Consider the following 13,544-nt stretch of genomic DNA (forward strand, 5'->3'; position numbering starts at 1 on the left):
CCCAGACCAAATTTAATTATAAAGCAAGTTTATACAAAGGCAGGGAAAATTGGAAAATCGTATAACCGAGGATTTACGAGGGGTTGGTATGAGAAGAAAACATGGCTAGCGGGATGTGAAGTAACAAATGCGTTGTTCTGCTTTCCCTGCATGTTATTCCATCCGAGTGCGGACGCATGGACAAGTACAGGTGTCACAGACATGCACCATTTGTCTGAAAAGGCAAAAAAACATGACCTGTCAAAGCTACACATGGCTAGTTGCATGAAGCTTCAAGCATTCGGGAGGGTCCGCATTGCCACACAGTTGGATGAGAGCTACAGGGTCGCTGTGCGTCGGCACAACGACGAGGTGAACAAAAACCGACATATTCTCTCCCGTCTGATTGAGTGTGTGAAGTTTTGTGGGGTGTTCGAGGTAGCTTTGCGGCGGAAAAATGAAAATGACTCGGGTTCCGGCAACCCAGGGATTTTTCGTGGACTGGTGGACTTGGTGGCATCGATGGATGAAGTGTTTGAGGAACACTTGAAAACAGCAACAGTCTTCAAGGGAACGTCAAAGACTGTGCAGAACGAGCTGTTGGATTGTATGCTGTCAGTCATCAGGGAACGGATTATGGAGGAGGTGAAGTTAGCCAGATTCGTAGCAATCCAAGCAGATGAGACCACGGATGTTTCTACACAGACTCAGTTGGTGCTTGTGCTGAGATACATAGACAGGAACCATGCTGTCCAAGAACGTTTTTTTGAATTCATCCCCATCTTGAATGCAACGGCCGACTCGATCGCTACTGTACTGCTGGAGAGACTTGGCAGCCTTTTCACTGAAGAAGAGAAAGGTAATGTCGCCCCCTCCCGGTTGTTTCAGTATTAAGAATGGAAAATTATGTTTATTTATTTATTTTGTGTTGTTTCAATATTAAGAATGAAAAAGTATTACTACTGATGATACTGAAATAATAATTATTAGTGTAGCGTTCCCGTACGGGGCCTGTTAACAGCTCCTCCCTTGGTGTTGTGGTTAGCGAGGCCGGCGGTTATGCGGGAGATCGGGGTTCGACTCCCGCATGGGGCGAGCTACACTACCAGTTCCTCGTTCGTTACATTATTATTAATTAATTGGATTATAATATAATAGGACTGTAAAGTGTTATAACATATTAGTTATTTGTTCTTTTATTATTTTAAATCATGTTCGAAAATAAAATATTCATTCATTCATTCATTCAAGGTAAACTTGTCGCTCAAGCCTATGACGGGGCCAGTGTGATGAGGGGCGAGAGAGCTGGTGTTCAGCAGAAGGTGCGTGAACATTATGGAAATGCCCATTATGTCCACTGTTACGCACACCAATTGAACTTGATTATGCAGCAAGCCACTTCTAACATCCCCGCAGTGAGAGTTTTTTTTTCGGATTTGAGTGGTATTGCCACTTTTTTTTCCCGGTCGCCTAAACTCACGAGCATCCTCGACGAGGTTGTTGCAAGAAGGCTGCCAAGAGCCTCGTCCACAAGATGGAATTTCAACAGCAGAATCGTGAACACTGTATACGAGAACCTGGATGACCTCATAGAGTGTTTCGAAACCATCAGGACCAGCTCCTTTGATAACACCACAGTGCAGGAGGCATCTGGCTTTGTGAGGATGCTGGAGGATGAGAACTTCCGTTTTTTCCTGCATCTCTTCCACGGTATCATGCCTCACGTTGACATGCTGTACCAGAAGCTGCAGAAGAAGGACATTGACGCAGTCTTCATAAAACATGCCGTCCAAAGCTTCACAAGCAGCATGCAGGCCATAAGGTAAGATCAAAAAATATAGTTTGTACCTTCTCCGTAATATAGAACTTTGTAATAATCAAATGTATGCATGCTATGATGAATGGGAAAGGCGCCGGTAAAACTAGTAGGCTTATATAACAATGAGTTGAATTAAAATTAGGGCTTGCCCGAGTAATTGGAGTAGGATATTCCACTATTCATTTGGTAGGTTGCTATGCGAAGCTTCTTTTTTGCAACAAAACTTTGCATTTAATTGATTATGTTACATTATATTAATATGTAGTTACTTAATGTAATGTAGTATATTACATTTATCAAACTATACAATACATTTTGTCAGCGAATTACAACTAAGCATTTTTTTTTAGATATATGTATTAGGCTAATATATAGAACATGTCTAAAAATGTCTGAGGTTTAATTTGTGAATAGATAGACCTACATATTTCTATTCAAGAATAAGCATATCTACCTAAATAGCTCCAAGATATCTAAGTGGTCGGGAGTGACTCATGTGCACAGCCTGTTAAAGCTAAAGTCAACTGTTATACTTAAAACAGATCCCTCTCTCCTGGAGACCTTAAATCATCGTTAGACTACATTTCAGAAATTACTGTAGATACAATTACAACTACAAGACAGCAGATTGTTCAGCTACATTTTCTTATTTGAAATCTTAACACTGTTGGTCTGTCTGCCTTCAGGGACCAAAGCTCATCTCAAGAGCAGCAGCAAGAAGCCACAGGAACCAGAACATCAAGGAGGGTCTTGGGAGAAGAAGAGAAGCAGAGGCTGTCTAAAGAGGTAGGTCCAAGTTTTGAAACACAGTGTTGGAAAATCACCACCAATCAGAGTTACATTCAGGGATGGGATGGTAGCAGTCTTTATTCAGTGTTGTACTTCCAAAGTGCTTATTTCCACATTTTCTTTCACACCCCATACTTTTGACAGATCTGCGACACAATCCTGTCCCACTCCAAAGAAAGGTTTTCTTTCACCAACCACCTTGTGAGTGCCACGCTGCTCCAAGGAGAGATGTTCCAACAGCACTGCCATGCATTCCCTGTTGAGGCTCTGAACACCACTGTCAAGGCATACCCCATGCTGAACCAGGTGAAGCTCAAGACTGAGCTGTCCCTTGTCTATGAGAGTGCTGAGTTCAAGGGCTGCTCTGGTGCACTGGCACTGTACCAGGTTCTACACAGGTACAACCTCCAGGAGACTTTCTCTGAGACTGTAGCTCTGTTGAACATCCTAATTACCACTCCCATGACAACAGCTGAAGCTGAGAGGTGTTTCTCGACCCTTAAGAGAATCAAGAACTTCCTGCGAAACACAATGGGCCAGGAGCGCCTGAATGCACTGGCCATGCTTTCAATGGAGAGGGAACTAGTCAGGAAGATGCCTGATTTTAATGAGAGGGTCATTGATTGTTTTGCTGCTTTGAAAGAGAGACGAGCTAAATTTCAATACAAGTGAGCAGTATGTATGCCGTCCATATTTTGTATTTTGTAGTATGTAAATAGTTTTATCCATCCATTGCACATTATCAGCCCCTGTGCCACTGCTCTTTATCCTGGATTTGCTGCACCTAAAATAAAATATGTGATAACTGAATACCAATGGCTGTGAGAGTCAATTTATTTAAGCCCTCTGATTTAGGTGAATTTACCCTTGAACGTGTCACCTTAACCATCAACGCAACAATTGCCCCCCCTGAGAGATTTGGCAGGAGCCGCCACTGCTTGACTCTGCCCTAACCAAATTACATAACCAGAATCCCAACCCAGGGGCACAGACCACTAAGAAATATTAATGTACCTGTATCCCCACCTATAACCCTCTTATCAATGATGTTCTCACATTATAGATCTCGAAGCATCAGGGACTATATGGTGAAAGCAGACTGTTACATACCACCACAGCAACACACCTTACATACATACATACACATACATTGAGGTCTTGATGGAGTGACCGGCTTCTATCCTTGTCGTCACTGTGTAGCTTGTTCTCACTCTAAGAAAACCAACACGTTTAAGAGTGCAGTCACTAACAAACAATACACTATCAAACAATTTGTCAACTGCAGCTCTCCAAATGTCATCTACATGATCTTGTGTAAATGTAATCTCCAATATGTATGAAAAACATCTAGACCAGTCCGCACACGTATAATAGAGCATATGAGTGCCATTAGACGCAACGACATTAAATCTCCAGTTGCCAGACATTTCATGGAAGCCAGTCACTCTACAGCTGACTTGACATACATGGTCATCCAACAAGTAAACAAATCACGTAGAGGTGGAGATCTTGACACCAGACTCCTCCAAACTGAATGCAGATGGATTTTCTATTTCCAGTCTGTTAACCCAGGAGGCATGAATGAGGACCTCTCCCTCCAGTGTTTCCTATAAGACTCCACCTTCTCCCATTCAAATGTATTTTGTCTGCTATGTTACCTACTAAATGTGCTATATTTGTTGTTTGTATGAACTATGACAGATTTACTATGTTACCCCTAGGTCAAGTTGTAGTTATGTATTTACATATACTGTATATAGTGTCCAAGTTAACTTGCCTCTTTATTATGATTATTTTGTTATTTTTCTAAGTCAATGTTTTTTCATTCATGATTGATTGGTTGTGTAATCCTGATGACCCTGATCATCAACACCTGTGTAGGCCTGTGGCCCTATAATAATAATATCATGTCTGTCTGTTGCCCGGTGACACTGATGATGGTCGTATGACCGAAACATTTGTCCCGCATCTTGCACCTTTTTTTTCCCTCTACATTTCTGTCTAAGGAGTTTTTCCTTAAAGTTAATGCAGTCTATGGATAAACATTTTCTCTACTCTCACTGTCTCACTTTCTCCAATGTTTATTCATGAAGGAGGTCATGTACAATGTATTGTATTTCTTTTTTATTTAAATAAATACATATCTTCCAAATTAATGAATAGTAACACTTTTAGGCCATACCAGCAAAACACACTTAATGACAGGTCATGCTGGATGAACCTTCCTGTTTTTGTATAAAATGATAACTGCACAATTGCATTTGCATCACAGTAACCTATTTTTGTCTCCAACAAAATAGTAAATACTGTCTTTGTTACCAGCATTGATTAATAAAGCAAAATAGCATTCATGAAATGCTTAACAATTATTTGTATAAAATAACAAATATGGTCTTTGTTACCAGCAAAACTGATAAATAAAGCAAAATAGTATTTGGTCTGAACAATGATTTTGTATAAAATGATAACTGCATAACAAAACACATTTGGATCACAGTACTTTTGCCTTTAACAAAACAACAAATAAGGTCAAAATAGTCAATGCAACAAGTCGTATCCAAAATATTGGCACTTAACTGATGAATAAGATCAATAAGATAACTGATCAATAAGGCAGGGGAGCGTTTTGTGGGGTTATAAATCCTCCTCCTCTTCGTGTGTGTGTGTGTGTGTGTGTGTGTGTGTGTGTGTGTGTGTGTGTGTGTGTGTGTGTGTGTGCGTGCGTGCGTGCGTGCGTGCGTGCGTGCGTGCGTGCGTGCGTGCGTGCGTGTGATAAATATAATTGTTAAATCTCCGGCCCAATCATGGATGATGACATGATTGGGCCGGAGATTTAACAATTATATTTATCACACGCACGCACGCACGCACGCATTTGGCCACAAATCCAGCGCCACAACCGCGGAGAGAAATGAGCTACAGAGAGTCGTGAGAACAGCCCAGAAGATCACCGGCGCCCCCCTCCCCTCTCTGGAAGAGCTGTACAACACACGCTGTCTCAGGAAGGCCTCCAAGATCTCCAGGGACCCAACCCACCCTGGGTACGAACACTTTACCCGGCTGCCATCGAAAAGGCGGTACAGGACCATGGCCGCAAGGACAAACAGACTGAAGAACAGCTTCTACCCCAGGGCCATCCAGGCCCTGAACACAGCAAAGACCTAGGTTCTGGGCCCTGGACAGTCTGGACGGATTGATGGCAGCTGCTGGACTGAAAAAATCAGGTGTAGTGCTGAGGCACAAATATATTTCAAGCCTGCAAACTGCGACACTTTAAATGAATGTGCAATAACACTATGTGCAATATGACAACCCTAGTCGTCTATCTGTACAGTATAGTATAGTGGATAGTGTACATAGCCTTTATTTAGGTAAACCAGCTCCTTCCCTTCTTGTGTTTTTTTTTAAAGTTTTTTTCTTCTTTCCTAACACCAGGGGAGCCACCCCTCCTAAATTTCGTTGTTTGGTACCTGTACTATAGCAATGACAATAAAGACCATTCATTCATTCATTCATTCATTCATTCAAATATTAAACATGCCATCGTTACATTTACCTGAAGTTAGTAGTGGCTGTTTAAACAACTCTGGACCATGTATTATTACAGTTTCTCCTGATCTATGGACATACAGGTTACATGCAGGTTATGAAACCATCTATAATGTGTACTGAACTATCCCTTTAATTAGTGTGCAGAGGAATGTTGTGGGTGAGTTCCTGTAGCGTTCTATGTGTGCATGGGGGACTGACAGTGTTGTGATTGTCTTGTGTGCATTCTGGTGGAGGTTTATCACACCAACTGTGTACGATTAGATATGGATGATTTAATTCTAAGAATCAATGCACATTACAATACATCAATCAGTGATTTAACTCTTCAATCCATATGGGACCTTATTTCAGATCAGCTACTTCCAGTAACATTCTCTGGTCTAAGAGAGAGACCCCTACAGGTCAATGAGAAGAACTACACCAATGTACTATGGCATTTACACTGGGGCCTGTACGATGTCCCTGCAAGTGCAGTAAACAAATATATATATATATATATATATATATATATATATATATATATATATAATCTACAGTCTTCAACTCACGGTAAGGCTTTAGAGTCTCAGTCTTGGCAGAGAGTGTGGATATCTTTAAAAGAAAGCTTAAAACATACCCTTTTAGCCTGGCTTTTATCTAGTGTTTATCTCAACTTGCACCTTTACTCCTATTTCTTATCTCTTATTTCTTGTTTTATTCCTGGTTGTATTGTGTTGTATTTTATTTATGTCTTATCTCCTACCTCTTGTTTTATTGTGTTGTGTTTAATTTACCATTGTTTTTATGTTCAGCACTTGGAGTTGCATTCAATGTATGACTTGTGCTTTATAAATAAAGTTTGATTTGATTGATTGGTTTGATGAGCAGGGTTTGAACAATGTCTACCATGAAGCCAAAGCATATGTGATTTCAGGTGTAGCAACTTTCAAATACTCATGTCGTCTTCAATTTGTTTCCAATTTCAATGTATGATGCATCATTTGAAATCTGACAATCTGTAGTTTAAGCACATGTAAAAAAATAAAATAAATGATTTCGCCTACAGGTAGCACTTTTCATTGGCCTGTGTCACATATCCTCAAGGTCTGTGGGCAACGTTTGAATTGACGACTCGGCAGGGCTTCCTCATGAGGAAAGCATCTCTGCTACATTGGCTGCTGAGATACAGAGAACAGGGATGATTGGCTGATCTGGCCGGTGTGGTGAGACAGCCAATGAGAACACCGCTCCTGGTGAAACATTCACCAGGCCCACTTCCTGCTGTCACACTTCGTCTAGGGTGACCAGATTTTCAGATTTACCACACATTCATGCTCACACTGCACTTTTTGCACTTTTATTTGTATTGCACCCTGTTTTTAGTGTATTTTATCTATTTTATCTGTTTTTTACCTGTATATTATCTAGTTTTTCTCATTGACCAGTGTTTTATCTTTTTATCAGTTAAGCACTTTGGGTGGCTGTTTGTCATTGTCAATTGTGCAAATAAATAAATGTATGAATAAACGTTACTTACTTACTTACTTACCTGTAGGTGCTTCAGGACCCCGGCTAGATCCAACACCTTGGGTAGGCTGGCCAGGGTGAGGGTGGGGTAGTAGCAGCAAGGCTGGCCAGGGTGAGGGTGGGGTAGTAGCAGCAAGGCTGGCCAGGGTGATGGTGGGGTAGTAGCAGCATGGCCAGGGTGAGGGTGGGGTAGTAGCAGCAAGGCTGGCCAGGGTGAGGGTGGGGTAGTAGCAGCAGGGTGAGGGTGGGGTAGTAGTAGCAAGGCGGTGGCTAAGGGCAGCGCTAAATAGATACATATGACATATTTTATGGACCAACAGGAAATACAATTGTGGAGTTTGCTACGCAGTTCTACACAGTTGTTTGGTGTGGTTTATTAAACCCCTGGATGTGTGCATTCGACTTTTGCTTCTGACTCATATGTGGAAACATTACAGTATTATTATAAGTATTTTAATTGAGCTTTGGGTTGCATTCCATGAATGAAAGGCGCTATATAAATAAAGCTTTACTTACTTACTTACTAATTGTGGTGAAAATCGGGTCAATTTGGTAGTGAATGTTGAAAACCGGGACATTTGAATGTTTTACAGATATTTGTCGGGACACCAGCACGATCTGGGACAAACCGGGACGTCTGGTCATCCTAATGTTAGTCACTTCACAGGTCGACATCAATCAGATACAGTTCTCAGGCTCCATCACATTATCATCACGTCAGGATAGCCTCCTGTCCACAAACGGTCCCTCCTCTCAGGAGATGATAGATTGCATTGTTGGACAGAGGGAGTAGGGGCTAGGGGTTGTTTCTGGACAGGACCAAGGCCAAGGACTATCCTATCATTTAAGATCTACACAAATAAATAGGGAGTAGGGGCTAGAGGTTGTTTCTGGACCAAGGACTACTTTACCATTTGTATCCCCAGACAGTTGAGTGCTACACTGACACAGTTGTCTAATCTGAAAGACCTTTTGCTAGCATATCTCTGTGTACCACATGTACAAAAGAAGAGATTTGGTGAGGCTGCATTCTCATTTTATGCACCCAAATTCTGGAATGCACTGCCAGTTTACATTAGGGATGCAACCTCAGCAAACATGTTCAAGTCAAGACTAAAAACCCATCTTTTAATATTGCCTTTAAATGACTAAATCGTTAAATTATGATTATATAATGATTAAACCTCTTCTTCCACAGGAAACACTGCATAATGAATGAATGAATTAATGAATGGACTTTATTTTCATTGCTACAGTACAGGTACCAAACAACGAAATTTAGGAGGGGTGGCTCCCCTGGTGTTAGGAAAAGCAAAAAAAAAAAAAAAACTTTTAAAAAAAATCACAAGAAGGGAAGGAGCTGGTTTATATAAATAAAGGCTATGTACACAATCCACTGTACTATACTGTACAGATAGACGACTAGGGTTGTCATATTGCACAATAGTATTGTTTCACATTATTTAAAGTGTCACAGTTTGCAGGCTTGAAATGTACATGTTTGTGCCTCAGCACTACACCTGATTTTTTCAGTCCAGCAGCTGCCATACAATCCGTCCAGACTGTCCAGGGCCCAGAACTTAGGTCTTTGCTGTGTTTAGGGCCTGGACGGCCCTGTGGTAGAAGCTGTTCTTCAGTCTGTTAGTCTTAGCGGCCAGGGTCCTGAACCGCCTTTTCGAGGGCAGCCTGGTAAAGTGTACGTACCCAGGGTGGGTCGGGTCCCTGGAGATCTTGGAGGCCTTCCTGAGACAGCGTGTGTTGTACAGCTCTTCCAGAGAGGGGAGGGGGGCGCCGGTGATCTTCTGTGCTGTTCTCACGACTCTCTGTAGCGCATTTCTCTCCGCTGTTGTGCAGCTGGAGAACCAGTTGCAGATGCCGTAGGTGAGGATGCTCTCCACTGCGCCGCGGTAAAAGGTCACCAGTATCTCCTGCTTGCTGTGTTCCTTCCTGAGGCATCTCAGGGTGTATAGCCGCCGTTGTGCCCTCTTGATGGTGCCTTTTGTGTTGTCCTTCCAGGTCAGGTCATCCCGCATGTGATATCCCAGGAATCGGAGGGTTGAGACTCTCTCCACGCTCTCTCCGTCGATGAGCAGGGGCTGGATCTCGGACTTTTTCCTTCTGAAGTCTACGATGATTTCCTGGGTCTTTGACTTGTTCAGCAGCAGGTTGTTAACCTTGCACAGCTTGCTCACTTGCTCTACCTCATCCCTGTCTGCCGCCTCGTCCCCCCCCGAGATACATCCCACCACAGTGGTGTCGTATAAAATACTTTTATAACAATACCCATAATAATTTGGAATATTTTTAGTTTTTCCTTTCCCACCCCTGGCACAACCTCTCCATTGTGAAAACCTTTGGCCTACTAGGCTATTTCCTTATATTTTATCCAAAAAACAATGCATAGTATTAATTATTGCATTTGTCTATTTCAAAGATGTCAGGGAAGAGGCAAATGAGCATTCTGTGCTTCACTCGGAAAGATCAGCTCCCTAAAAAGGTGGCCAGGTCAGAGGAGGAGAGTGTGGAGGCAGTAGATGACGCAGGGGAGGAGACTGTGGAGGCAGTAGATGAGTCAGTGGAAGAGACTGTGGAGGACACCATAGAGGAGACAGTGGAGAAAAAGAGGATTAAGTGGAGCAGCCACCTATAGGTGTTCCTTTAAGAAGGAGTGGTCAACTCGATGGCCATTCATCACAATGGGAACCACCAGCTCCTTCTACTGGTGCTCAGTCTGCAGACAATACAACTCCTGTGCCCATCAAGGCGTGAGGGACATAAGCAGGCATGTGGAAGGCAAGGGACATCAAGCCAAAGAACAGGCTTTAAAGTCAGCCAGCAGTATTGCACAGTTCTACACGCCAGCAACTTCTGTTGGAGGCATGAGTGGACAAGAGGCCAAGGTACATAGCACAGGAAAACTAAAAGGCTGGTGGCAATGTTTGATGAATTGCATTTTCCTTCAAATTGTTGATTATATTACCATGAAAACTTGTTTAATGTTTATGAGATTGAGATTGAGATTGAGATTGAGATAACGTTTATTGCAGTGGCGGCTGGTGCTAAAATGTTTGGGTGGGGCACAGGTTATGGGGGCATGCTCCACGGGGAAGAATATCAACTTTAAAATCTGGATTTACAGTCAATTTTAGCATGAGAATAGCTCTACCCCCCTGTACAGACCTCGCCATCCCCTCTACCCCCCTGTACAGACCTCTTCATCCCCTCTACCCCCCTGTACAGACCTCTTCATCCCCTCTACCCACCTCTACAGACCTCTTCATCCCCTCTACCCACCTCTACAGACCTCTCCATCCCCTCTACCCACCTCTACAGACCTCGCCATCCCCTCTACCGCCCTGTACAGACCTCTCCATCCCCTCTACGCCCTGTACAGACCTCTCCATCCCCTCTACCCCCCTGTACAGACCTCTCCATCCCCTCTACCCCCTGTACAGACCTCTTCATCCCCTCTACCCTCCTCTACAGACCTCTTCATCCCCTCTACCCTCCTCTACAGACCTCTTCATCCCCTCTACCCCCCTGTACAGACCTCTTCATCCCCTCTACCCCCCCTGTACAGACCTCTCCATCCCCTCTACCCTCCTCTACAGACCTCTCCATCCCCTCTACCCTCCTCTACAGACCTCTCCATCCCCTCTACCCCCCTGTACAGACCTCTTCATCCCCTCTACCCCCCTGTACAGACCTCTTCATCCCCTCTACCCCCCTGTACAGACCTCTTCATCCCCTCTACCCCCCTGTACAGACCTCTTCATCCCCTCTACCCCTCTGTACAGACCTCTTCATCCCCTCTACCCCCCCTGTACAGACCTCTTCATCACCTCTACCCCCCTGTACAGACCTCTTCATCACCTCTACCCCCCCTGTACAGACCTCTTCATCACCTCTACCCCCCTGTACAGACCTCTTCATCCCCTCTACCCTCCTCTACAGACCTCTTCATCACCTCTACCCCCCTGTACAGACCTCTTCATCACCTCTACCCCCCCCTGTACAGACCTCTTCATCACCTCTACCCCCCCAGTTTTCTCTACAATTTTCTCTCTACAGTTTCTACACGTCAACGTGTACCGAAACACTTGTTTCCAACGTGGTCCTACGTTTCTCCTACACCAAGACACATACAAAGAGCATAGAAACATACAAAGAGCATAGAAACATACAAAAAGCATAGAAGATACAATCAGAATACAGTCTGCCATTCCTTCTCCCAGCATCGATTTGGTTTTCCTATCATGACTGAAGGACAGATGATTCACTTACTTACACAAGTTTGACTTCGGTAATAGGTCCAGTTGCAATATCAAGTTGGGAACAAAAGATGCCTCCTTCTAATCCATTTGTTCAATTTGTTTACAAAGTCCGGTAGTGGAAAGCAGAACAACGCATTTGTTACTTCACATCCCGCTAGCCATGTTTTCTTCTCATACCAACCCCTCGTAAATCCTCGGTTTTACCGTCACGAACGTGACGCCGGACATGACGTAAGCACGTACGATTCTTTGTGCATGTCCCAAAACCCCATAGACAATCGACCGAATGGCCTGAAGTTACCAAAATAGATTTTACATGCAAGTCTACGAGAACAGCCTAGTGCAACTTCGAGTAGACTGAAAGTTGCCCCGAAAGGGGCGGGACTTGAAGCTGATTGGAACATACTCCACAGAACACTAGCTGATTGGACTATGATATACTCCACAGAACACTAGCTGATTGGACTATGATATTCAGAAGCAACACTGTCTAGAAGTCATAGAAAAAAAATCTCTCTCTTCTCCCTTTGGTGGGGCATTGCACAATTGCCCCTAATGAACCAGCCTCCCCTGAAGGCGGGGGCGTGGGGGGGGGGGGGGGGGTTGTGATTAGAGTTCATATTGTTAAGATCAGCGAAGCATCATATTGTACCTTGTGGATACTCGATATTTGAAACTCTCAAGCATCTGAATTAAATAGGTTATCTCCACCTGGACCACTGACAGGACCTCACTGCTTGAACCTCTGATCCATTGATCTGTCTCTCTCTCTCATGTGTTAAAAAATACAATTTAATAATAAAAAAAAAATGCATACAGTCAAAGTTAAAAAGATTAAACTGTACAACATATTTGAGAGAAATTTGTATTTATTATCCTAAATCATGTTTTTTCTTTTAGATTAGATTACTAATTAGATTAGTACTAGGACACTGTGCTAAAAACAAAGACACGCAGTTCGTCATCTAACCAGATTGCATTGTGCAAAAGCCACGAATGTTTCAAGTTTATTGTTACGTCACATTAAAGGGATAGGGTGCGTTCGTAAATTCGCTCTGGAAATCTGATCAGCACTCATGGAATGGCTTGGTCCCTCTATGACGTCGAACCCAGTGTCCGCTCCGGCGCTCTCAGAGAAAATCTACGAACGCACCGATTGTGAATGATTTATGGATGGAGAAAGGAGAATGAGTTGTAGGAATGATAGGAGATTTGTGTATTGTGATTTGGGAATAGGGGGAATTAGATAGTAACTTTGTACATTACAATAAGATATTTTGTAAGAAAAATGAATATATGTTTATTGTGAATTGTTTATTATTGTATAGCTATATACAATATAGCTATACCTCAGTTGGCAGACTGTCCCAGGACACAGTAGTCACTGAGAACAGCCGACTCATCTTTTTTTTTTTTTTCTGAATAAATAATTTCTAAAATAATGTCACCCCTTGAGTCAGTGTGCAGTGCACTCTATGGGTGTAACACTCACAAGAATAAAAGAAAACATTTGTACACATTATCTTAGTATCTATAGACATAATTATTATCTATTATCTAAACTATAGTTTAGGTACAGTTTGTTATGTAATATGTTTCTAGTGGTTATTATTATAATGGCATCT

The 13,544-nt window shown here is 42.8% G+C and overlaps 1 protein-coding gene across 1 annotated transcript; it reads left to right on the forward strand.

Moving 5' to 3' along the window:
* Nucleotides 1-252: 252 nt before the first annotated feature.
* On the forward strand, nt 253-10,295 carry LOC308159238 (uncharacterized protein; the record flags this gene model as incomplete). Its single annotated transcript, XM_080532982.1, has 5 exons — nt 253-593; nt 1,592-1,801; nt 2,485-2,584; nt 2,732-3,202; nt 10,080-10,295. 5 exons carry the CDS (start codon nt 253-255, stop codon nt 10,293-10,295), a joined length of 1,338 nt encoding a protein of 445 aa, XP_080389108.1.
* Between the last annotated feature and the right edge of the window lie 3,249 nt (nt 10,296-13,544).

This window comes from Nansenia antarctica, assembly GCF_963989245.1.
Source record: "Nansenia antarctica genome assembly, chromosome: 5".
NCBI lineage: Eukaryota > Metazoa > Chordata > Actinopteri > Argentiniformes > Microstomatidae > Nansenia > Nansenia antarctica.